Source organism: Calypte anna, chromosome 5A (genome assembly GCF_003957555.1).
Source record: "Calypte anna isolate BGI_N300 chromosome 5A, bCalAnn1_v1.p, whole genome shotgun sequence".
Taxonomy (NCBI): domain Eukaryota; kingdom Metazoa; phylum Chordata; class Aves; order Apodiformes; family Trochilidae; genus Calypte; species Calypte anna.
Window position 1 is genome coordinate 10,418,267 of NC_044251.1, and position 27,261 is coordinate 10,445,527.

The 27,261-nt window shown below is 36.2% G+C and overlaps 1 protein-coding gene across 2 annotated transcripts in view; it reads right to left on the reverse strand.

The window, feature by feature from the left end:
- The window catches only part of MPP5 (membrane palmitoylated protein 5), a 57,143-nt gene that overhangs the window by 17,236 nt on the left and 12,646 nt on the right, over window positions 1-27,261 (reverse strand). For both annotated transcript variants that reach the window (XM_030452466.1, XM_030452467.1), the window contains exons 2-3: window positions 10,334-10,846; window positions 3,364-3,572 (exon numbers count right to left, since the gene is read on the reverse strand). In XM_030452466.1, the coding sequence (XP_030308326.1) occupies window positions 3,364-3,572; window positions 10,334-10,700 (576 nt within the window). In that variant the 5' untranslated portion in view covers window positions 10,701-10,846. The remainder of the gene's footprint in view (window positions 1-3,363; window positions 3,573-10,333; window positions 10,847-27,261) is intronic.

Below are 27,261 nucleotides of genomic sequence, written 5' to 3' on the forward strand. Positions count from 1 at the left end.
GCTGTCACAGGCCAAAATGACCAACTTTCTTGAACACTGAATCAAATATTCTTACAAGGTCAAGATTCAGATCACATTCCCATAATCCTCACCCCCATCTTGGTCAAGTTTAAATGGATTTAAAATCAGATTAATTACACCTGATGTTTACTGGCTATTTTTATTTAAGTCTTGAATATGCCATGTTACATGAAGATTAGCTGTCTGAAATAAATTCCTTAAGCTCAAGTGATTCATCCCACCTTTTAAATTCAATGAAAGTCTATTTTATAAATAAATAAAAGGAAAAAAATCTTAAGTTGTTCTTGTCTGGTTATCAGAATCAGTGGGAAAAGTTTAATGTTTAAGTCTACTACTTATTTTAAGAATTTCCTAAAGAGAACTAGAAAATGTATCATTCCACTCTTAGGTATTGTTAATGGTTAAAAAATTCAAAATCTAAAGTTTTAACAGCTTACTGTTCATACACATTATGTTTTATAAAAGCAAATAATCAAGAGTAAATTAAAGCAGATTTTTTTTTCATTTCAGTATAGCAAGTGATTGACTCCAAACAGGCTTCCAAAAACAAGTGTAGTTTAAATTATTATTTTTTTACACTTTTTTTTTTTAAAGGGAGAATGTTTCATTTTGCCATATGAAATTACATAGCAAACTGTTTTCCCTGTTAGAGCTAAAGAAGTATGAGCTCTAGTACAGGTTCTCTTGCACATCACAAAGCCTCAGACTAAACATTTCTGAAGCTTTAAATTAGGACATGCACTCCAAAGCAGTTTCAGGGTTCTAAACTGTCACTGATAACATGTGCACTAAAATATGCACATTAACATTACTTGCCATTTAAAATTAATGTTATGCATGGGTCTGTTTTCTTTCTTGTAAGGTCTTGTGGCTTTTATCCTCAAGATGTTATCAGTATCTTAAAAAAAAAAAAAGACTTTTGCAAAATGTCTTTTCAAACCTGAATTAAGTAAATTAACTGCTTCCTGGGGGAGGGTCCTATGACTGTGTTTAGGTATGAAAAAGAGCAAAAGACACAAACAAACATCACACCACAGTAAAAAACCTGGGCATGCAAGACAGCTTGACAGGTAAAGAAAAACAACACCAAAACCAGTTTTCCCAAAGCAGAAATAATTTCTGTGCTGCTACCATAACAAATACAGCAGTTTTTCCAAAAGGCAGAAAGAATCTGAAAAACAAGTATAAGATTATCTATTCAGGCAAGACAAAAGTACAGAATGCTCAAGGTGGTCCTCCTGAGACACTTCTTCCAGTCACAGAATATTTGTCCTCAATTTTCAGCTTGATCATTTCAGAATACTATTTAACATATTGCAAAATACAAGTCACTTAAATAACTCCAGCAGCTGAATCAATGAGAAACTGGATTACCTGTGAAAATGGGAACAGACCTATTCAATACATTGACTTTTCAGGAATTTGAAGGCCAGACAAGACAGGGATGGGAGCTGAAGTGCAGGAATGTGTTTGCCTTTTATGAAATAGTCTAGCCAAAATTCCATTGGTTAAAAAAATTCAGGTTTAAGAAGTATTTATGCTTAACCTTCATGGACTGCTAGGAGACACTGAGCTGGCTTTGTACCAACTTCTGATTTTAGAATTCAGCAAATCACCTGAAAAAAAGAAAGGTATGTTTTGGGAAGGTGAGAGGTAGGGAAGACAGGGAGGAATATGGAAGTTTGAAAACAGACCTACAGATTTCCTAAGTATATTTTCTTCTTGGAAGCCTCTATTAAGAAGAAAATAAGGGGACATTATATCCATGACAGGGTAAAAAACAGCTTTCTTAAGAGAAAGCTCTAGATTCAGAAACGCTTGACTTGTACCTGAATGAAATCCCAAACTAGACCTGTGCAAAGTGAGTGTTTGGAAAAATGGATTACAAACAGAAGTTAACTGGAAAGGCTCCTTCAGGCACGCAGACATGGAGGAAGTCCAGTGAGCACCCTACAGGCTGATGAATAAGCCAGAGGGAAGCCCATATGTAAAATACTCCCACCTGGTTTTGGTGCAGTCTTACTGATAATCCTAAACAAGAACATCCTGAGCTGCACCTTAATCAGCACGATTTACCTTTAGGTAACATTTAAATTATGTCCCTCAAGAATCAGTTCTGCAAAAGAAGTCCAAGCTTGCTAGGGTGTTTTCCTTGACTGACAAGGTTAAAGTCCAGAAAAAGGAAGCAGGACATGGAAAACTTCAGACAGAAAGAAAAACAGATACTAAAAATGAACATGCTGACTACTGAAATTGGAATGACATGTCTTTTAAGAACTGGTGAATGGGTGTACACTGACTCAGATACTTCAACTGATCTACCTGAGCCAGTTTTGAACAGGTAAGTTTGGTTGACTCAGCACTAAATGCTGGAGGCATTTACCCAGCCTGCGGAGCTGGCTTTGCTGAACACTACAGTGCTACACTTGCACTGATGGTGCCACTAAAGCTAACTGGTTTAAAGTTTGTATAAGGTGTAGCCACACTTCACTGCAATAGGTAGATGCATCTGGCCATGGAAAATGAAGATAAGTTACTTAACAACCTCTCAGAGGGTCTTAGCCACATTCAGCTGCGTGTGAAAACTCTTTCTGTTCTCAGCAACTTTCTATCTGATGAGTTTTCTGTAAATTACTACTGATGCTTGCAATGCTTGTAATATACCTTACTGTATACAGGTATTACCCATCTATTTTCACATGAATAAACCTCAAAGGAAGTAGTTAACCTGACTGAAACTGCCAAAGTATTCCAAAGTAAAGATCCGATTGAAAAGATTAAAGTTAAACATCTTGCTCAAGCCAATTTCTAAAAGTATACTTTAATAATTTCTAAAAGACACACCAGATCCTATTGAAGAGCTGCCAGACAAAAGTTTAGTGCAATCTGACCATCACAGCAGTGAATAGAACAGTAAAACTCAAGTATTAGGGGATCTGTTGCTCTCTTTTAAGCAGAATGCTTGTTTCCAATATGGTTGTATTTTCAGATGCCTCCCAATTTAAGAGCCAGGGCTCAACCGAGAGAAAAATCACAACTGGTGTTGTTGGAATAAAGAATACTGAAGGTAGAAGGTTTTCATAACCACTCTCTTCTCCTGTTTGTAAACACAGTACCTTTTCTGATACATATCTGACCGTACTAAAAATGGAGGTCACATCCCCAGAATATTTTTCTGGTTACTCTGCCAATCTGGAAAAACCAGATATAGCAATCAGTGACTACTATAAACCCATTCATACTCAACATTCAGGAACTCAGACAAGCTTGACAGGTACATATTTGAACAACAACTATGATTATAGGTTTCATATATGTCACAGAGATGCGTACCATACATACCTCCTGTGCCAGCTCCTGTGCATTGGAGATGAGAGGATATGGAGGGCTGGCCTTGTTCATGTGCACTGTAACAGCATTGTGTATCTTAAATGCACTCTGAAAATCATTATTTTGAACAAGCTGTAAAATGAGAGAGATATCCTCTTGGCTCTGAGGGTCTACCAAAACGTGCTGGATATGCTTAAGAGAAGTTAACAGTTCTTCCACTTCTAGGTAAGAAATAACAAAATACAAATAAGATACGAGTTAACAAGATTCATAATTAAACAATGCTTATATTAAGATTTCTACCAACTTTTTTTTGCTGTTCAGTTTTTATTAGTTATCCATTATTCACTCTGACTTGTATTAGCAGACTGAATAAAAAAACACTAAAAATGAACACCAGTTTGGTAAAAGGAGAAATAAAAAAGATGATACACTGTTTAACTTTAAATTCCTCTTGAAGGAACAGTTTTTTGCTGAAAGAAATTGCTAATAAATAGAAGATCCAATAGCTGCAGCTCATGTATAGCCAAATGTGAAAGAAGAACTATTTTGCAATATGAAAAGAACTCCTTTGCTAGACTTATCTTGCTGTGCTCGATATTCACTATTATTTTGATATATTTTTCCATGTATGTCTGCAACATATATATCGACTAAATATAGCTTACTAATAGAGTGAGAGCTTGAGAAGAAAACTGCAGAAAACTGCATTTGTAAGCACAAGATTATACACAGTCTTAGCTCATTGAGGAAAAAGCAAGGATGGAAAAAATGAACATCTGTGGTGAGCTCTGAAAGCCATCTGCACCAGAAGAAAATACACATCTTTTACCCAAGAGATTATGAGTTCGGGTTGGAACATAAAACATTTGAACATATTTTAATATCGAATTTCTACATGTTTGCAGAATACTATATACATACTGCATTCTTGAGCTTCAAGAACCAATCTGAAGCTTTATAGGTGCTTTTTAAAGACTGCCAACAAACAAGTTTTTTTTAAAAACAATGCAAATCTTGGCAAAGTAGGTAAATTCTCAATATTAGGTACTTGAGAATCTACCTAAAACAGGGAATTTGAATAATACCTATAATCCATATAAGCACAGGCAAGAAATTCTCAAGCAAATAAAAAACAGTGGATGTTTTGGTCTTGAAATAATGTACTCATTCTCACACATTATCTGAAAAAAGGCACAAAAGGTCGGTTGGTAAGCTGCCTTTTATTAAAATAAATTCAAGCAAGCTAGAATTTTGAATCCTGGTATTTTTAAAAACTGAACAAAGAAAATCCCAATTTTTAAAACTGTCAGGTGATAACTGAGGTCAGTCTCCCTTACTGGCATCAAAATATCAGCTTTGAGAACAATTTTAAGTTTTAACGACCTTTAACAAAATGGAATGCTACCAAGACAAAAGCTAAGTTGCATTTTTACATGAAAAAAAAATCATAGATACTAATAATTAACATGTATACATTCTGTCAAAATTTTGTTTGCATACTTTTAACCTCAAATTCACCAGTACACTACACAATGATAGGAGCAAACTTGTTGAGCAAAAAATTAAAATAGCTGATAAAATGACACAATAATAAAGCCTAATAAAATATGAGTTCCAAGTAAATGTAATGGTTTTAATTTTGGACAATGCATACCCAGGTATATGCTTTCACTTCTGAGCTAGCAAAGTCTGTCTTCTGTATATTAAAAGGAGGCAACCTAAAGCTACTACTCTACTTGTACTCTTGTCCTTTTGCAGGACAATTAAAAAAATGACCAAAAAAGCCTCCAAAACCATCCCACACATGCTGAAATATCCTACCCACCAAGTTCAAGGGCTTCTTCCTGTAACCACCAAGGAAACAAAGGGCAGTAGCACAAAAGCTGCACAGAAAGCTCGGGTACCGGCTGTGCAGGATATTCCACAGGAGAAATCCAGAACAACCCTAATGAAGGCAGCCAAGAGGGAACTGTGAGCACAACCTACTGCCTGTCACACAGGGTAAACACCGTGTGGAGAGAAAACTAAAGAACACTCTACAAGCAAGAATATTTGATAAATAGGATGTTGTCATCTGGCAAAATTCTAGCCTGGTAGAGTATGCAGAATACCAAAGCATTTCAGCAATTGATTCTCCCAAACCTGAGGAACTTAACTATTTTCAAGAAATGGAGAAAAAAAAAAAGTGCAAAACAGTCAGATGTTATTGCATTACTGTAAAGTTCCTACTGAGCTCAGTTAAAAAACATACCAACCCAAAATTCTGCTGCTTGTTACTGTTGCCAGATTTAAAAAAAGCCAGTGAGGTATTAATTCTGGTCTGTCCCTCCTAATGTCCCTGAGAACTCACACACATGCATACATACATAACACAAGAAGAAATTCTAATACATTTTCCTCACAGGACAGCCACATATAAAGACATCTTATTCTTCACACATTATGCTCCTAGATCCCTTTACCTATTACCTCCTCAGTACCTTGCTGGTTTGTCACTCTTTCTTATTAACAATCACAATTCCTTTTCTCCCCATGTAACTCTCAACCTTCAACAGTGCTGGATACAAATGTCCTATACCAAAAGATCACCTCTTTGAAAAAGCAAACAAATACTCCTCTTAACACAGTTCAAAAAGAGAAATAAAGCTTTAAAGGAGTGAAATGAAATATTTCCCAAAAACTAGCAATGCACTTCCTAATCACTTGTTTAATAATAAAAAACCCCAAACATATCCATAGAAACACATACATATCTATCTTTATGCATGCCTAACTATGTTCCTGTTTCTCTGAATTATAAATCAAAGATTAGATTTCAGTGGTTTGTTTAGTTGGCTTTTGGGTTGGTTTTTTTTTTTTTTTGCCTTTTATTAAAATAAAAAAGATAAATGCCAGGTAACAAAAGAATCCATGGCAGGGGGGTTGGACCCAGATGGTCCCTTTCAACACAAACCGATATCTTCTATGGTCTCTAGATATTTCCTACTGAAAGGGTTGTCTTGGAAAAGAAAAGTTCAGTCAAAGACTAACATCTGCGTTTACTCACAGAGAAAAGTCAGGGTTCTTTTGCAGAACAAGTCCATTTTTTTATTCGCAGATCAATTAGCAATCAACACCCTTTTTTTAAAGTCTTCTTTAAGAAGCAGTGCAGCCCTTTTTCCCACCAGGCTATGAAATGGCTGGAATGTGAGTGAGCACTGTGCCACGCACACATTCATCAACAGACTGCCAAGGCAAAAGTATGCAACTGCAGGGGAGGACCCCTGGTCACAGCATAGCATGTTAGGTTAGAAAAAGAAGACAAGAAAATGGTTGCTGTTTATCATCTTAAACAAAAAGTTACGAACAGCAGGCTTAGATATAATTGGCTTTATTGTATATCAGCACCAATACTTTGATTTCCAAGGTTTTTTATAGATTTCTAGAGTACTGTATATGTTGGTACTAGCTCTCTAGTGCTCTGTGTATTTCTTCAATCACAAGGCTAAGGAAAGTATTTTTTATACAAAACTATATCTGAAAGTTTGTTTTATGCATACTTATAAGTTTATCCCAAAGTATAAACATAAAAAAAAGGCATCTTTTCCCCTTACAAAAAAATTATTTTCACTGTAGTCACAAAATATGTACTTACATGGAATCTCAGTTACTCCTAATTCATTCACTTTAACTTAATTAACCAAATTAGCTGCATGACTATAACTAAATCAACTGTAGTAAACAAAAAAATTCGCTGCATTTTAAAGAAGTATACTGCTGTGAAAAAAGTCAAATACCTATGTGCACATGTTCTAGGTGTGCAGAAAGTTATTTCCAATAAGACAGCTGTCTAAACCTTAAACTGTTTTGATAACAAACACAAAATTGTTTTGGTTAACTGTCCAGTTTTATTTTATAAATAAAATAAAATTTGTTTAACCTAGTATTTGTTTTTGATTCTTAAGATGAACAGATTAAAAACTTGGCAAAGATCTGCAAAATGATACACTGGCACTTGAGAAACATTTTCAAAACTAGATATACAATCAGGTACATTGAGCAATTGTTACTTAAAACGTGTCTTTTGCAGAGGCTTTATGGATTAACACACACAAAAAACCCCAAACATTAAAAATCAAAATTAAAATCAAAATCAAAATCAGTATTTTAAAAACGATGGAATAAGGGTAGTTTAACATCTCTAATTCCCTAGCACCTGTCCGGGTTTATTTGGGGTTGTCCAAACAAAGCTTAAAGCCTCGTAAAAGTGACCAAGCACTCTTGTTAGGACAGTAAAAGTTAAAGAGCAGCAGTGTAGGTCAGAAATTCAGCATAACCAAATAGACAAAATGCAAACAATTTCACATACTAGCAGTTATTTTTTTTTAAAAAAAGTGATGGGTTAACAAGCTTCTTGGATAAGAAAAAGTTGCATATGTGAATTGTAAAAAGTCTGGTCTCTCCAAGTAAGGTATTAAATAAAAAGCCAAGAATATTAAGGATAAGTTACTTGAATCCTCTCTATGATACTGTATTATTTTGTAAGCAAACATGTGTTCTAAGGCCACATCCCTAGCCCTGATACTAATCAGGATCAGACAGCTTTCAGAATTAAAAAAAAAAAAAAAAATCAAATCATGTTTTGAAATTCAGTATTATTTTCAGATGTTAGAACGATTAATGCAGAAACTGGGAAAAGAACATGCTTAATAACGGAGGAAAATTTTGGAAGACCCCAAGCTACTGCAGAAGCACTTCGTTAAATTTAAAATTATTACTTAATAAGTTGTAATATTAAGCTTTAGTAAGTTTTTGGCAGCACTAATGACGGAACACAGATTCTTTGTGGGCTATAAAAGTTAAGGCATCACAGCATTTCATTTAGAACTTTTTTTTTTTTAAATTTTCAAGAACTTCACATCACACTTGAGTATAACCAAAAGCACCACTCTTAACAGCAGCACCAAACTATTAAAAATGCTCTCCAGACTACTGATCCAATTGTTACTATAACTTTGTCTGGCAGGGAAGTACTGCAATATGCTTGTACTCCTGTCATTATTATGTAATGATTTCTCCTACTGAAACAGGTGACTATGAAGCCCTAATCCAGCTGATGCACATATGGCTGTATCATGATATACACAAGTTAGATCGCCTAAAGCTCCTTGCCTTTCCAGCTCAAAGAACAGACTATATTTACACAGCAAGCTAGGCAGTACTTCTGCTCTATGCACATACTTTTAAAGCTTTGTTTACCATAATTCAGAATAAACAGAGACATCATGAGTTTTCTAATTTTCATGGCACCAGAACAGTGAGGGTATTAGTTGTAGTTAAAACATCTGACTTACTATTGTGTTTTTACAGAACTTTGCTGGCAGCAGAACAACGACAAGATCCAAACTTAGATTAGAAAAGTGAAGAAGAGTTAAGAGTCCTTGTTGATGATATCAAGCAACCAGTTTTCCTTCAAGTTGCACTTCAGACTATATATTGCTATTTTCTAATCTACCTCTTCCACATGGATACATCTATATTATTTTCAAAATAGCCTTCTGTCACCACAGCAAGTTCTCCATCGTTGTCTCTTCTGTGCAAACAGCTTCACTCTACCCCACCTCCCTGCTGATTCTCAAGTTTGCCACAGCCATACTCATGTTCTCATTTCTAACAGCTTCCATGGCTACCTTCTTTGCCCATGGGTTTCCAAGTTCTCAGCATCTCTGGCATGACACCTAGACTCAGCTTTCCAATTCAAAGTCACTCTCTTTCCTCCCTTTTGAGGTTCCTACTCCCAATTCCTGTCTTCAGAGCTTCTAGCCACTGTGGCTAAGAAAGTCCCCAGAGAAGTCACTTGTACTGTTTGACTTCAATCTTTTCAACTCCTGCTTTGTGCTCTCTTAATGGAGTATTTCACAATCAAATATCGAATGCTTCAGAAAGTTAAGTACAGAACCTGCTTTTTACAAAGAGATCTCCTGGACAGAAGATGACAAGCCCTGCACTAAACCAAGGTACACTTGCCTTGCTGGTAACCAACCCTTGCTTTCATCAGGAGGTTGGACTGGATGACTTCCTGATGACCCTTTCAAGCTAAATTTTCCGAAAGAGGGATTTGTACAATAAGCATTACCAGAGGTTATGGAATAGAGACATGTCTGTATCACAAACATTGCTTGAGCACACAAATTAGCAATTTGATACCTATTTTTTATTCTTTTCTCAATTATCTGCCAATCGGAAAGAATAGCAAGAATCTTTAATGCATTCCCCCCAAAAAGGCACCGTTTTAAAACAGTATGAACAGGTATAGATTGTAGATTGCAGAACAGGTATTGATTTGGAAATCTGAATTGGGTTTCTACATATTCACAGTGCTTCTTTGTCACTCCAGTAACATACCACATTTTAGAGAAAAACTATTTTTCTACACAAGCATAGTGAAATCAATGATGGCTACGAAATGAACAATTTCAGAATCTATTTCTTCAAAAACTCCTAGTACTATATTTTCATCCATGTTCAAATGCCAGGATAAGCAGATTTGCACTCCCAGTGCCAATATGTTAAGAGAAAACAGAAATTATACTAGGTGAGAATTGACAATGCAAGACAATCAGAGTAAGAATAAATTACCAGCACGCTTATCTTAAAAAACTCTTGTGATTTATTTTAAATGACAGTGTTTACTCATTGCTTATTTTGGTCTGTGCTTCAAACAAAAAAAATCAGATATTACTTGCATGGTTTTTCTCAGCCTAAACAGAATGGACACATCCCCTGAATTCATTAGTTAAGCACAGGATATTTAACTGTTTCACAAACTGTTCTGTTTTGAAAAGCCACTTGCTGAGACGCATGGTCTTGTGCTTCACTAAATAAATAAAAAAGCCCAAACCACCACAAATCCAATAAATGAGGTTTTCATTTTGCCTAAAAGAACACTAATATCAACTAAGTATTTCCTTAGTCAGCCCACTGATTGCATTTTACCTACCTACTGTCTTCACAGTATAATGGGGACTCTCCAAAACAATTCCTTCCTCTGTGTCAAATATTGGATTATCTATTCCAGTTTTAGGAGGAATTTGTGCTAGTTTCTTTAGCCTCATGGAAGCAGTAAGGTCCAGTTCTTGCTTCTTTCCCTCTTCTTCCCGCCTGCGCCTTATGTCCTCCTGCTGCTGACGGATTCGCTCAAGCTGAGCGCTTCGCCGTATGGGCATCATCCTGGAGCCCAACTCCCCAGGGCAATCAACAGCCATTTCTCTGTGCTTCTGAGGTTCTTCAAGAGATGCAAGGTCCACATTTTTCCCTTCATTGTCAGAATCTTCTGTGATATGTCCGTTCATATGAGAAGTTGTCATGATTATTTGTAATGGTGCTTATCCTCTTCAGGCAGAAATGCTGCTACTAGGCCAGCTTTCGTTCTGATGTTGTCTAAAATCCATTACAACTTGAAATATATTTCCCATTCGTCACAAGCAGTTGAAGAAACATCCAGAAAGGAAATCTAATGAAAGATATTCAAAAGAAGTTAGTCAACAACTGAATTAATAAGAAAACATAAGACAATTCTTCAGGTCCCCAGTAATTAGAACAATGGAACTTTTCCTCCACATGTACTTAGTGTTTCTTCCCCTCCTATAAACTACAGAACCCTCACAAACCCATTTCACACATTTTAGTAAACTTCAGGTGCCAATGTTAGGAGTACTGTTCAAACTAATGCTAAAGTCTCTTCCATTTTTCAGTCAAAGGAATGGAGATACACAACTGCAGATCAGCAGTTTAATTCTTTAAGTTCCTGCTCAGTTTTATTTTACCACTTCTTTCTTAAAAAAATCCAACACAATATATCTTTACGATCCTACAAAGACTAAATGTGAAGAACTTGTTATAAACATGTTCATATGAAGTTTAGCAAGTTAAACTCAAGTCACTTGTGTTTATTGCTCATAAATTGAGGCATTTTATGTAAACATTGCTTTCCAGGTTGAGAGAAGACAGGTCTGGCATCGAGTCCTTTCAAAAGATACTATCTGAAGCAGTCTGGAGCTGCACTTGCACAATTCCAAGTAGGGATAAAGTGCTGGGATAAGGGTTGGACAGTTCTGGTTAGCAGCTACTCCTAATACTTCCTGTAGGTATGCCTTAAAGCAGAAAGGATTAAACACAAGAGTAAAAATCCCTGTGTGGGTGTACAGAGAAGAGATTTGACAGAGAGCAAGAATTCATTTCCACAGTCAAGTAGTGACATTCCACTATATTCCTTACACCTTAATCTGCTTTCTCATTCCTGATGATTTAAGGTAAAGAACTTACATGCCCAGAAAAATATAAACACTCATCTCTTAAATATAATGCATATAAAAATTATGTGCTTTAGACCACACTGCCTTTCTCCATCACAAAGCCAATGTTACATTATCTTCAGTGTGTCCAAATAAAGGGTCATAAAATTAATAAATCATTGTGTACAGTATTACCAATACATAGTTTTTCAAATTATTTTCTATCTTCTTTTTTAATTTACTGAAAAGAAAAACTACTTTTGTTGCACTGGAAGCAACAAGACAGAAAAAACCCCAACTTTCTTAAACCAAATGTTTGTGTTTGGAGGAGGAAGGAAAAGATGCTTAGATTGTAATTAAGTTGAAAATTAAAGATAAATAGTGCTGTTTTGGAGGAGCAGCAATAGAAACCTCCTACATTAACTTCTGCCAGCTTTTTATTTTGATAGGCAGTAGTATTCAGTTACATACAGCAACTAAAGCAACTTTCTTTACTTGCTTCCTGTGCAGATACTACTGCAAGTGATTACTAAGATCTTCCAAGAGGTAAGAATGAGGATGGTAGTAAAAAAAGTCTTTTTTGCCTTTAAAAGATACTTAACTGCACCCCACTGATATGTAAGAATTATTTCAAAGCTCAACATTACCGCATTAAAAAAAAAAATCAGACAACAAAAAAAAGGACATCAGAAGCTACACAACAGTGGGGCTAACATTGTTTGGTACCTCTAAAACTTCCAGTTAGTGTCCTTAAAAAAATTCACAACAGATTTCTGAAGAATAAAGCCATGTAAAGTTAGCATTCGGACAGGGTTATAAAACTCACCATCTGAAAAAGTAATCTCTGAGATTCAGAGAAAGGCAGATAATTTAGCAGGGTGATCCATGGGATACCCTATTTCCCCTTCTAAAAAGGCAACTTCCCTGTACAGAAATACCAAGCCCCAAAAAAGGAAGTCTTGTTGGGTACAATAAAATTGCAGAGAGCACTATGGGGGTGGAAGATAATTCAAAGTCTCTTTCATCCAACATTGTACTGGCCATAGGTGGTCTGAAAACTGAGCCTTTTGAAAGCTACATTACTCTAACTCTGACAAGCTGAAAACTCACATTCCTCAGTTTACAGGTTACAACTAACAGGTGTCAAAAAAAGTTGAGGGAATGAGCAATATCCAGGTACTCAGGACTAAAGAAGTCAAAACCACTATCTGAGGATATGCAAGAAGTCAAATGCATCTTCAAATACACCACTGAAACACAGAATCATGTGAAAGCTAAGTAATGTCATGCTTGTTAAAGAATCTACACAGAAAATGAAGTCGATGGCCAATAATTAATAACTGATCACAAAAATATTTTAAGTGGGATTAGCTACATTTCCTCTATAAAATTTTAAATTACTAGCTACTTAAGACAAAGACTATCTTGTGAGGTTAAATCAGACAAAGAGCACAACAAAAACTTGTTTATTTGTATGTGTAATGAGGTTTTAAATTTTTTCAGTTTAGTGATAAGCACTGAAGATCAGAGTGACAAAAAAAGCCTGAGGTAAATATTAGTAATAATAGTAGTGCCTATTAGTAATAGGCAATCATTAGTAACACTGCTCACATTTGCAGTATAAGCTTCATGGGAAGATGCAGAGGACCCTTAGAACAGAGTAACCCAGACATTTTAGTGGCCTGTGATAAGAGCTGATCACTTTCAGTATTTAAAAGTCAAGCCAGTTAAGAAAGAAGCAAGAATTACAGAAAATTAGAGTTCTCCTTCAGTCACACTTTAACAGCAATATTCAGAGAAGTGGCACAAAACTTGAGAGTTTTAGGAGAATTTTAAAGAGAGTAATTTTTATCCCTGGCAGATGTCTCTGAAGCAACCAGAACTCAGTACAGGCAAAGGAATCACACTCCAATAATATAAAAGATAATATGAAATATTACTTACCAGGCATTTGATAATTTATAAAAAGATATTATTTTTAATAAAGGCATAATTTGATATTACCAAAATATAAAACCAAATCCATAAAAACCTGGCCCCCAAGCTATAACTAGCTGGTAATCCATACAAGCATAGGCATGCTGCAAGTCTAGAATGCTGGAATAACTTCCTTTTCTCAAAAAACTTCTGGTTACAGATCACCCCCTCCACACCTAAAGCCCCCTTCTGCTGTATCAACTCTGAAGCCCCTCTCTACACAATGGTCCTAAGGAATGTAAAAAGTAAAGTATGGAACCAATAAAATGTTAACGTGGTCCTCTAATTAAGGTGTGCTATAGCTGAGGTTAAAAATAAGATATAGCTTGAGGCTGGCACCAGGAAGAGAAAATTTTCTTCTAAACAATAAGCATGGCACCAAGTCTTATGATAACTAATTTCAGAAACAGTTTTCTTGTCTATTCCTTCTGAGTCTTTCAAATTATAAAAATTTCAAGATGATAACAATAAGGGAAGGTTTTTATGAGAAGTCTGCTCTCTGCAAGTTGTGGATCATTCAACAAATCAGCTTTTCAGCCCAAGAGGACCTTATTTTGTTATATTCATTTTTGTAGTAAGAGTAAAAATTGACTGACATAACAATACTGATTTTTTCTTCATCATAAGTAAAATATATAGAATAGTATTTTCTAATGTGATGCTTCATTTCCACTTTAGAACTTTCTATTAGCAGTATTTATAATCTTTAAATATGTACAAGTCTCTGTGCTACACAGTTTGGCTGCTCAGAGTTTAATAGGTGTAAATTGTAGCTTTGACTGTCTTGTTTGAACTGCTGGTATCAGGAGAACCTCAGCGTTTCTACGTGACATAGATCTTTCCAAACAAAGCATGTTCATGACTCTTTTCTCCCCAAATTCATATCACAAGCCTTACCAATATGGTCCAGGAGAGAGAAATCCAAGTTCAAAATGGCAAAATGAAAGAGAAAACCTCTCAACTACTGCTTTGTTGGTTCTGTAAATGCTGTACTTCACAAGCCACCCATCATTCTTCACACTGACCCCTAACAGTGTCAGCCTTCTGTCCTCTCTTTAACCACCCTGAATACTCCAAACAAAGCACAGATGCCAAAAGCTCTGTCAAAGAACAAGCATAAATAAATGCAATCACCTTGCCGTGCAAGACAAACTGTAGCATAACATATACTGACAGGGACAGAGAGAGAAGTGCTGTAAGGTGGTTTAGGTTTTCTGTTGCTTCCTGGGGACTGTGGTTGGTGTGCATAGCAATAGTAATTGCTTTAACAAGTAAATTCTGTACAGTAAAATTAGATTTGTTTTGCTTCAGCAACTTCCAAAGAGCAAAAATGACATTTTCTGGAGGCTAAGGTTTTGTGTTACATTATGGTGGTGTTTAAAATTCTTTCAATGTTACAAGTATGATCAGACTTGATAGTTCTCTTTTTAAAATTCATTAAAGCTGCAAATTCTGAATGACTGCAAGGGAGATCAGGGCTCACCCCCAACCAAAATTCCTTAGGTTTGGCGCAGTTGAGAGCATAAAGGCCCAACCTACATCTGTAATTATATTGTAAACACAAGAAAAAAATTTTTAAGATCAGAGACAGTGCAAAGGATTTATTATCAGCTGAAAGCCACATACTATGACAGACATGGTATATTAAAATATTAATTTAAAACAACTGGAAGAAGAATTCTGGGTTGCCAAAGTGAATAAAAAGTTAGATGAAAAGCATATAAAAGATATTTCTTGATATCTGAATTACCAAAAAAAAGCAGTCATAATATTATATAAGAGATCTCTGCCATGTATTATTAGTACCTCATATAACAATAGGTCTTTGTATTTGTACTTGGTACTTCAGATTTCTAAGCAAGCAAAACTTAGGCGAAAAAAAAATGCAAAATAACAAAGTAAAACACTTCAGTAATTTTACAAGTGGAAACTTAATATAGGAAAAAAATAATCTCAACTTTCCCTACATCATTTCCCAAGCATCACTTGGTTCTTAAACAGTATTTCAGTGAACCTCCAAGATTAAGAGACTTAGAAGCCAATTACATAAAAGAAAACACAATACAATGTTGCACAGCATAAAATGAACCACTCCTTAATGAGAGTTAGATTGGAGTTGAGGGCAGAAAATACTTCACAGGTATCTTCTGTGGAGCTTAACAGTACTTGAAATACATGGTACAGACTGGAGCAGCGTGATCTTTTTCAAAGGCAAGTAAAAGTTACAAAACCTATGACAACTTGATACTGTTTTTTCTTAATTTAAAAAATTCTGCTATAGAAAAAAAAGAATTCGCTTTACACTAGCTCTGCAACACCTTCAAGCCTGAACCATCTGCTGTGGTTTGTTTGAGGGTTTTGTTGTTTTGTTGTTTTTTTTCTTTAGTTTACAATATTTAACATGATTTTTCCCTAATTAGATGCTCTAGCATAGTCTTGGTATTGGAACAAAACTCCTCCTTTAATATCCAGCTGACTCTCATTTCTAACAACTTCAGACCAGAGTTCATTATAAAACCTGTCAAGCACAGTAAATCAGTTCAACATGTGTATTTCAAAGTGCTTTCAGACATGCCAAGAGGTTTTAACATTCCATGCTCACTTAAATGTGCAAGATATGTGGATCAACAGCAAACAGGGCTAAACCCTGAAAAGAAAAGCAATTTTCATTGTTAGTGCTTTGTAAGTTGCATTTGTACAAGAGCAATAACAATATTAACTTGCAAAATAAAAACTGAGACTCAGATGCTAAGGTCAGACAGCAGTTTTATAAGCTGTGTAAACAAATTTCTTGATATGTAAACTCAGGGAACTGTGAGCAATGGTATTACATTTAAGAATGGTGGGTCTATTTAAAACACATTTCTTTTATTAGCCTTGTTTATCTGTTGATTCAGTGGCATCAAAAAAGTCACAGCTCAAGAACTGACCAGTGTACACCATCAGCTTCACAAGATACAGGGCTACTGCCTACAGAACAGATACCAACAAAGTGTTCTCCATGAAAAACATGGATCAGTAAGATGGTACATAATGTCAACCAAGAGCCATATCACTCAGACCTCTCCAGTAACTCGTCTGTGCCCTGTGATAGGATGAGGGGCAATGGATTCAAGATAGAGCACAGGAAGTTCCCCCTCGACACAAGGAAGAGCTTCTTTACTCTAAGGATTACAGATCCCTGGAACAGGCTCCCCAGGGAGGTTGTGGAGTCTCCTTCCTTGGAGACTTTCATGACCTGTCTGGATGCATATCTGAATGACCTGCCCTAGATTTGGTCCTGCTCTGGTAGGGTGGTTGGACTCAATCCTTCCAATCCCTGTCATTCTGGTATCTTCACAATTCTGTGTATAAACTACATGAAATTACAGCACACAGAGCATCCATCAATTTCATTGTGTATTTGCACGTGACACATAAGAGAGTGGATTTTAACCTGTTTCACTGCAGAAGCATAAATTGATTTCTAAGGTACCTCCAAAATTTGTTTTATATAAATACTCAGTGTAATACAACACACTATTCTTGTTTCAGTCCCTGTTTTAACTTCTAGTCACGTCAGACTACTACATACATTTCTGGAAAAGGACATGTTTAATTTAATTACTCCGTCCAACAGATAATGGAGTTCTGATAAACAATTCTTGCTACCTCAAAATTAAAAGCAGAAGTGCAAGATTTGTACTGCAGCCCACCATTTGCAGGACTCAGCATTCCTTGCCTTAGTGGACCTGAGTGCTGTTGGTGTCCATGAGGACAACTCTGTCAGGTCCTGCCACACTTGGGTCAGGAGCTGTGGGACTTACATCACATGCCAGCCATGCCACACTGCTCCTTGCCTTGCTCCACTGCTGCTCCCCGGAGTCTGAGACTCTGGCAGCACGTCTTCCAATCCTGCCAGAAATCAAGATGATTACTCAAATTTCTCAGAGGAAAAAAGACATTTTTCATGAGTTCTATTATGCTCGGTCAGGAGATGGCTAAAATCCCTCAACACGTAGCAGCAGTGAGGCCAATAAAACCTCTGACGTAGAGCACTGCAACTGCTGCTCACAGCAATGGTTGGAATCACAGCCTCAATGATTCAGGCGAGTGAAAGGAGCTCAAGAGGTGTGCAGGACACACCACAGCAGATTTCTGATAATATATTTTAGCTCTTTTAGGTCTAAAGAAATTAAAGCCCCTCAAAATAAGCATGACCTAAACTTCAAGAAATTGAACAGGCTGATTTTCATGAAAGAAATAATGCAGCACTTGTATGAAGACCAAGGAACACTTACATTTTATTTAAATTCTTACCAATCTCTCTGTGAAAAAAACACAGTGCATGTTCTATTAGCAGCAACCTTCCTTGATTAGTATCGAGTGAGCTCCTTTAATCAGTTAAAAGTGGTAGCACAGGTCAAGCAGAATTGCTGCACAAAAGCTTTCTTTACTCTCAGAAATCTTACATTCCACTGCAGTATAAAAGATTGAGGAAAAATCACTAGTGTTAAACATCTTTCTTATATCACAATTCCCTGTTTTAAAAACACACTACCATTTACATACCATGTTTAATTTCTATTTTTTAGACCAAGTGAAAAAATAGACATGAGGGGGAATAAAGTTTCAGCTGCAGTGATGACAAATACATTAAGGAGAGGAAACAAAAAAAACAGGTAAGAGGAAGCTTCAAAAAGCATATTGCAGAAAATTGGATCTAAATAGAAAAACTCAAGACTTTTGCCAAGGTCATTTAAGCATATTTTTAAAGGAATGACACAGTGTTTAACTTTTGTTTATATTTCACCATCTGTATCATCAATACAGCTCTGACATAGTTTAATGCCTTTTGAATGCTTATGAGCAACTCCAAGTACTGTCAAGACCTAAATTCTACTTTAGGCAAAGAGCACGGCAGAGGGCAGTCTCTACATCAGTTAATGAAAACCTGAAAAAAAGGAAACACTCTCAGTTTCACTGCAGCCCACAGAAACAACCAACGCTACAGCTCATTAAATGGTCTGACACCCACATTAACCCAGACCAGCACACAAACACAGATTTACAACCCTGGCATCCCATTATGTCTTAGATTAATAGTCTACAGCCATACATAGATTTGAATACCCAGCTCTAATCAGGTTTGGACACCAAGAATGCCTGCAAGAAGAAACATTTATTTTCTACATAGCTATGAGTAAGTAACACAGATGTCTACAGGCTGCAGTGAAAAGATGCAGCTTTTTTCTTTACTGTGAAGAAAAAAACCCATTCTTTTAATTTAGCAGTTATTCCAAACGTTTAGAAACCTTCAAGCATAACAAATGAAGAGTAAAGAAATTCTTCGAATTCCAGGGATTGTTAACAGATCTCGCAGGACAGCCAGAAACATGATAACAAGACAGTAATTTCTTATCACCTATTCACAGACAGTTAAGACTTCAGATTTCATTGTCTGAAAAGTAAACATGCCAGTCTCTGTTTTAAACAGTGGTCATTCTCTGTGAAATTAAAAATATTGCTGCTATTTTAGTTCTCTAATAAGATTATCCTACCCCCTTCAAATTGTATCCTTTTTGGCTTGGGCTCTTGTAGCCGGGTCTCTGTTTAATCCCTATTTTTTAGCATGTTATTTTTAGTCAATGCCTACCACTCCTTCACTATTTAAAACGTAGCATTAATAGAAAATGTTCACGAGTACTAATACGTAAATGATACACTTGAGAGATGACTGACTCAAAACTATAATAATTCCAAATTAAACTGAATATATGATGTTTCATAATTTACATCTTCTCACATTTATTCAAAGCAGCATTATTCATGCGAAGAGGCATTAGTTTAGTGCTCCCTAGCAAGTTCTTTTTAAGCCAGATTTACAATATTCTGAAGAGAAATCTCTTCTTTACTTACATTTACTTACATTTACTTACATTTACTTAATATTCCAATACCTGATGAATCCAGTAAACACACTTAGAAATATCTTCTAAAGAAAAAGGGGAAAATACAGACATTCCTTGCAGATTTTCACCCCAAAATGCTGCAACATTAGCTATCTAACTCAACAGTCTTAGGAGAACTTTGATACAGGGACCAAGACTGTTTTTCAGCTCTGTATGATTGAGCTATAGGCTTTGCAAGTTCAAAAAGCAAAGTCTCACAATATTCTGAAAAGAAGAGACTTGTGCGAGCCTCTTTCCTTTGGCCCACCTCCTTGGGCTCTCTTTTTTGCAGTATTATCTGAATGGGTGACAAAGCAATTTTTGTTTGGTTTCTTTGTTGTTGTTTGGTTTAATTTTGTTTTTAAAATTATTGTCCGTAATGATTTAACCTGATCAGCTCTGTCACTATATTACTCACAGTTATGGATGGAAGAGGGGTGAGGAGGGGTGCAGAAGGGGGAAGGATCTTCTGGCATTTTTCTTCTGACCACAAAAATAAGTTAAGACATAAAAAGATTGTCATTCTGAAATACAGAACATTAAACTCAAAATTATACTAAGCGTAGATGATCTCTGTACTTCACAGAAATGAGTTACTTATGCATTAAAAACTTAGAACAACCACAGTTAATTAGAGCTGTTCTCCAGTTATTTATAGGGGAAGGAGAAAAAAACAACCCCAAAACCACACAAACTATTTTAGATACTTAGATCTCTGATGTCACAAGGTTTTCACTCCTAAACTCATCTGACATTGTGGTGACTATTCACTGAGCAAATCTTTTAAAACCTGCTTCATACATTTTAGAAGTATCCTTCTGAAGGCTTTTCACTTTATGGGCATAATTACCTAAGGCTGTATTTATACTACCTGAGGCTGCATTGTCAGTATTTGCTTTTTCTCGAAGATACTAAGCAAGCCATACCAGCCACGTTCTGTATGCCAGTTTTCACTAGGGGATCCATTTTAGTACTATGCTGAGATGCCCTGTTAGACAAAGAAGACAAAAGCCCTTGCCACTCCAGAAGAACCAAATCATCCCCAATCAGGACAAATGCAATAGGTAGCCATGGTGAATATACCCCCAACAGAAATAACTGGTGACAGTGGGAGCTCATAGAGAAGGTTTATGCTCAAGCAAATTCATGTCCAGCCTGATGGAATGTTTCTCACTCCTGACAAGCAGCAAAGTCAGAACTCAAAATTTTGCAGACTGAAACACCCATTCAGAATTTGCAAAGGGCTGTAGTTTCTTTACACTGTATCAGTCGTTATTTAGTATTTGCTGAACAATTCAGTAACTTCTTCAGGGAAATCACATAAAATATCTTTGTGCACAGCTAAGTCCCCAACTGCTAGCACAGAACAAAGCTGCCTCAGCTTTCAAGTATGCCCTACTTTTGGATCCTTCCAAACAGAGGATTCATGATGTTCATGAATTTATGACACAAAAACAGACTGATTGTCAGTATGATTCCTTAACAAGCTGAGCTAGACTGCTGCTGCCAAAGACTGCAGCCTCCTAAATCTCTCTTGACTGCTCCCTTACCCTCTCCACTTTTGAGGTGTACAGTCAATACCTGCTCTGCTAGCTTTGGAGCTTGTCGACTCTGTGAGTCACCTTGATTCAACAGACTGTAGAATGTTACAAAATATTTTTGTTTGGTGTTTTGGCAAAGTGCTATGCTAAAACAGCACATTATAAAATATTTTTGTTTGGTTTAGCAAGTTGAAGTGTGACAAGGCTGGTACAAAGGATAAAAGCAAGTTGAGACCAAGAAGCAGAGACAAGCAGAATCTATCTCCCCTGGCAGCAGAGAGCCAAGTCCAATAGGACCTCATCTCATGCAACCATACCCTGAGAATTCTTCCAGTTCCTCTGTAAAAAAAACCAAAACCAACCCCAACAAAAAAAAACCCCTCATCAATAGCTACTGATTTTGAAGTGTTTTTCATGCTAAAAAATCAAAGCAAAACCCACAAATAATCCACAACATCCCAAGCACAAAAAAGCAAGCACTCACCACCTATGTCTCTTCCTGATGATGCACACAGGACTGTGAAAGAACCTGTAGATTTCTCCTAAAAGGTATAACCTGAGACAATGTGGGTGTAAAGGACTACAAAAACTGCATTTATCTTTGAGCATATTTCCTTCCAAACAAAAAAGGTAAGCTCAACACTCATGCCTTGAGAGCATTATTAAAAAAGGTCCTACTGAAAACTCTGAACATCTCTCCATGTTCATTACTTGAAGATGCTCAAGCAGTATTATCAACCCATCATCTTTGCATAAATGGCATAAAACAAACTAGATGAGAACCCATGAGGCAAACAGAAGCAGTTGTTCGGGTTTTTCAGAGTGGACAGCAATAACAGATAAATCTTAATTTTTAGAGTGCTAAAAGGCACAAAACAGTACACCTCCCAGTCAACAAGTAATGGAAACAAAAGTACTAATTCCTCAGGCATACATATACCTATTTAACCAAATTCACATATGGGTAACCACTTAGAAATGCATGAAAATTACAAACCACCCTGTTTTTAAAGCCTTCCCAATATTTATCACAAAGATCTGTAAAACTTAGGGAACAACTATGACTGAAGAACTCATACAGGTTAATTGGTCATACATACAAGACATGACTGATGAACATACTTAGATTGTTTAGTAACCTAAAACACAGGTCAGGAGAAAAAAATGTAGACAAATACCTTATGGAAAATACTACCAAAATTCCAGTATAGCATATGGAAATCAAATGCTTTGTAAATAACCTACATTATTAGACTTCAGAATAAAAATACATGAGAAAATTTCAAAAAGGCTATAGAGATCTGTACCTCATAAAATATGTTCTCTCTCCTATTCAACATAAGTGGACTCTTGGGCCTTATGTTAGCAATCAGTTATACAAATTAAGATAAAACCCTGACAGGAACATACTCACTTCTGCAAATTGGATTCAAGAACATAAGCACTGCGGCTGCAGAGCTCTTTCACAGTTCATCTCTTCTGTTAAATCAAAGAAAGTACATTCAATTTCTGAAAACTTGTTAAAGCAGATGTTCTTCTGATTAAGAAAACATTAGAAAATTCTGACAAATTCACAGGAATGTAAGACTTCTTCTATGCACTTATTTTGTGAGTACTTGTGCATTAATTCTGTCCAGAAAACCATGTCATCACTTGAGCTATTGAACTGATATTAAACATCACTAAACAAGTCAGTGAAAAACTGGTGAGCTAAGTGATATCTCTCCAATGGGTTCTCAGATCATGCTAAGGATTTAAGATTCAACCAACACCTAGTAAGGAGGAGTTCAGCAGAAACCTATCTGACTAAGATGATGGAACAAATCTTCATTAAAGTAGAACTTGCAACACAGCATTTGAACTTGAGGAAGTCTTTCCTCTCAGTTTTTACACTAATCAAGTTTAAGAAGACACTTCAAACAGTAGTGTTAAGAACTTGAAAAACAACTCAATTTCCTTCTTTGATACCACTTCAAAAACAACCCAATTTCCTTCTTTGATACCATTTTAAAAGCCTTCTTCACTCCCCTAATTTGACAGTTGGGAGCCGAATACAGAATTTTTGCTTCTTACACAAAAAAATTCTCAGCATCTTAAATATTCTGTGGCAGTGAAATGCCTAAACAGTGAAAAGTTTGTTAATTAATACTTTATCTTGCTTGTACTAAGGAGTACACAATTACTCTTAAAGCCAAGCAACTAAAACCAGAGTGAATTTTGTCCCATCATGAGAACTTTCTGAAGCCTGTGACAACTAAAACTAGTTCCATAAACATATATTACCAATTACTACCCATTGCAATAAAGGAAATTGTAATAGGAAGAGAAAATGGCAATCACAGTCCAGGAACAGACAGTCTTCCTCGTTTTCTAAACAAAGTCCAAAGTTGAGTAAGTTGTTCCACTTTACTTTCCACAAGTCCCATGAGTAATTTTTTACTGTTGTAACACCTGAAACAAATTTTTCAATGGAAAAGTAGAAAAGAGATATGCAATTTGGACATCACTTCTACCTGAAAAATACGTGCATAAAAATTAAATCAAAATCTAACAGCTGTCAGATAATGAAACTTCTCTATGACAGGCCAAGTCATCTTCCTGGTGCTGATGTCAGATGTCAGTAATTCAGGTATCTCATAATGGGGAAATGGGAAGAGAGAAAGAGCCTCTACAACAGATGAATGCAGGGTATCTTTGACTCACTGAAGTAAACTTCATAGGTGTTATATGAAAGGGCAGTGAATACTAAGAACACACTCAAAAGAAGTGTGTCCTTAGAAGAATCAATCACACACCCAACCCCTTAAGCAAATACCTAAAGATTAAGTTCTACATACCAGTGATGCAAACATGTTTATATGCATTACACCAACATGGCTGATAAATCTCTTAAGAAAACATAACACTGTTTTGTCCCAGGTACTTGGGGACAATTCAGTTACCATGTACTTCTGCATCAGAGAGTAAGAATTCAATGTCTCAAAATAGCCTTGAAACCATAAACTGTAAACAGTGTCATTTATAGTCACTTTATGTAGCAGCTTCTTCACTAATCATCATTTAGTTTCATTCCAAAAGAATTAATAGTATTGACTCCTTTGGAACAAACTTATTAGAAGACTCAGCTTCACGAAAACACACTGATGTCTTCCAACTGAAGGCAAACTGCTATTACATTCAAAACCCCAGAGCCAAATTTCCCATAATTAAGCTTATCTAAGAATGTAAGCTGCATAGTTGGCAGTTCTACTTTGGGTTAAAGAATAAAGCCTTCAGTAAATCACCCTTTAACAGGTTTTACTATTCTAATCCTTTGAATAGTAAGAACCATAACACTCTGGGCATAAGATACTTCTTTCTTAAATTGACATTTACATAACTGTAAAAACATGAACTTTCAAATGGAAGTATTATTTGTAAATCCTTCAGCAAATTATAATGATGAATGGTACCTTGCAGAGACCACAAAGACAGGTGTTTTCCTCTAGAGCTGCAGACTGGGGTTAGTAATCTAACACTAGTCTTACGCACAAGACAGCACTGGTAACACTCCACAATAGTGAAGTATCCCAGAAAACAATGTTATAGTTGTAAAGTTATTCCAAACAAAACTGGTTCCTAAAATGTGCCACAAATACTGGCATTCACGATCAATGATAAAGTCAGGAGAGCCTGAAATATTCTTGCTGCTTTTGCCCCAAAACTGGCAGCCTTGCTCTGCTGCAAAACCAGACGTCAAAACTTCAATTGCTGCTTCACAGACAACCACCAGAAATTGCTTACAGTGTGAATGCTGGTGAGGGCAGATCTTGTTTTTCCCTAGGAAAAGCCAGAGAAGGTAATGAAAATGGAAGGGAGGAAAAAGGGAAGAATCTAGAACTAAATGGTATAGAGAGAACCTCATAATGTGAGAAACCAAGGGAATTTTCCATTCAAGCAAAAATAATAAAAAATACCAAATTTGAATTACTCTAATACTCAATTAATACTCTAATACTCAATTTGAGTATTGAATTAATCAATACTCAAATCTGAATTCCTTACTTGTCTAAAAAGCAAAATCCAGTGCCAAAGGGCAAGCTTAAGATGACAGAACAGACAGCAAGAGCACTAAGTGGATGGCACTTGGTGCCAATATTAGCATTTCCATATGCTGCTCAGGAAGCTGCCACTGTCTTTACATGAAGTTTTTCATACCAAAGAAATCAGCCAAATGGTAACAGTGAAGAGGGAAATCTGTGGACCACCAGAAGAGATAACTGTTTTCTCTGTATGATAGGGGAGTGGAAAGAAATAATCTGTTCAGGCATAAGAAATGTGATGAAAATGAAACTGAAATGGTTACGTATGTAGAAATTGTAATAATCTACTCTAGTGTATTTACCTTGTAAGCAACAAGAAAACACAGCAACTTTTGCAGACACTACTCTGAATATTACTATGAAGCATTAGAGCTATAACAACAGCCCAACTCCCTTAAGTCTCCACTGCCTCACCCTAGAAAACAAGTCAGGTTTACAAAGGGGCTTTAGGTTGAGAAACTTCATCTGGACCCTAAACATACACATCTCTAGCTTCTAACAGCCAGCAAGAACTCTAGTTACTGTATGTCCATACTTATTCACTATAAAGCTTTAAAATACTTGGTCCTCCTCTTGCCCAGCTATTTGAGAACTGAACAGCTAAAATGGAAAAGTAGTTTTCCTGAGCATACTTTTTCCAAGACTTCACAGTGGCAAATTCTCCCAAGGCACTGGAGCAGCACAGCTGAAAAGCTTCAGGATGCAGCAACACACACCAGCCATGCCACAACGCACATATCTCCATGTCTCTGAACAATCTCAGGTTACAGCTTCTACTCCTTCCTATCAGTTTTCTCACTTGAGCTTAGGATATGATTCTGCTGGATGAAGACATCCTTCAACATATTCCAAAGCCCTTTCCTACCTATTTTACACTTTTTTTGGCATCGCTAGAGTTCTCCATGAGCCATCTAAGTGGAATAAGAAAGCAGAAAACAAACCAAGCAGAAAGATACCTCCCATTTTCAGCAGCAAAAAGCTCTGTTGTCAGATTACCTGCACTCAAAATAGTGATCTCATTACCAAAACAGTTGCAATTTTTTATGAGTTACAGATTTTGAAAAGCTAAACTGTTACCAACTCAAGTATTAGAAGAGCCAGTTTATAACTCAAAAATCAGATAAATGTGCACAAGAAAATTCTGCGTGCTCATTTTTTTAAGTGAAAGAAAAGTAAAATCAACCCACTCTGTAACAGGACAACACAATCAGCAACTTATGATTCAGGAACACAGAAGTGCACAAAGGTAACAGAGAACTGAGATATACTTAACTTGCACGTCAGATAAAAATTAAGATGCCAGTGAACACTACCAGTTTCTCAATTTCAGACACAAACATAGATTTAGGACTAGAATAAGTATTCTTGGGTCTCACTTAGAATGGTTGCCTCTGGCAAAACAGAATGCAATCCAATAATGTCACACGATGCAAATAAGACTACTATTTAAGCAGCATTTTCTTAATGTCTACCTGAATTGTTAAAGACTTTTAAATTATTTGGTGTTAGTGGCATTTTTTCAAATGTACTAGGTCACATTATGAGGAAAATACTTGATTTGTTCTTCTAAAAATGAAACCAGACTAGTCTTCATGAAGATAAATCAACCACCAGAATTTCCAGAAGTCAGGGAGCTTCAGATTTCTCTTATGCAAAGAAGAGAACACATAGAATCACCCAGAATAGGTCTTGTTCATTCTCTTTAGAGAACCAGGAGGGTCTAAAAATCAGTAGTGTATATTACAGAGACATAACAAGGTTTACACATGAAACAAAGGAAATACATAAGATGTATAGATAAGGAACAGCCTAAAACTTAAAAATCTGCATTTTTTAATTAAAAGAAGAACACTCTCTTCAACAAAAGTTAGAGGGAAAAAGTCTGGTTTACTTACAAAAATAAACAATTTACAAAAGTCTTTAAAATTTTATTTACAAAAGTATCCAAATAGCTGTGTAAACTGAATAAGACATCCAGATACAAGGACATAATATTAGCCATGCCATCACACAGCTATACTAGCTAAACAGTATTGTTAGGGCAATGCTGTTGGCTCCCTCCATTCCCTGAGCTCAAGAGGAGGGGTGTCAGGACCTCAGATTG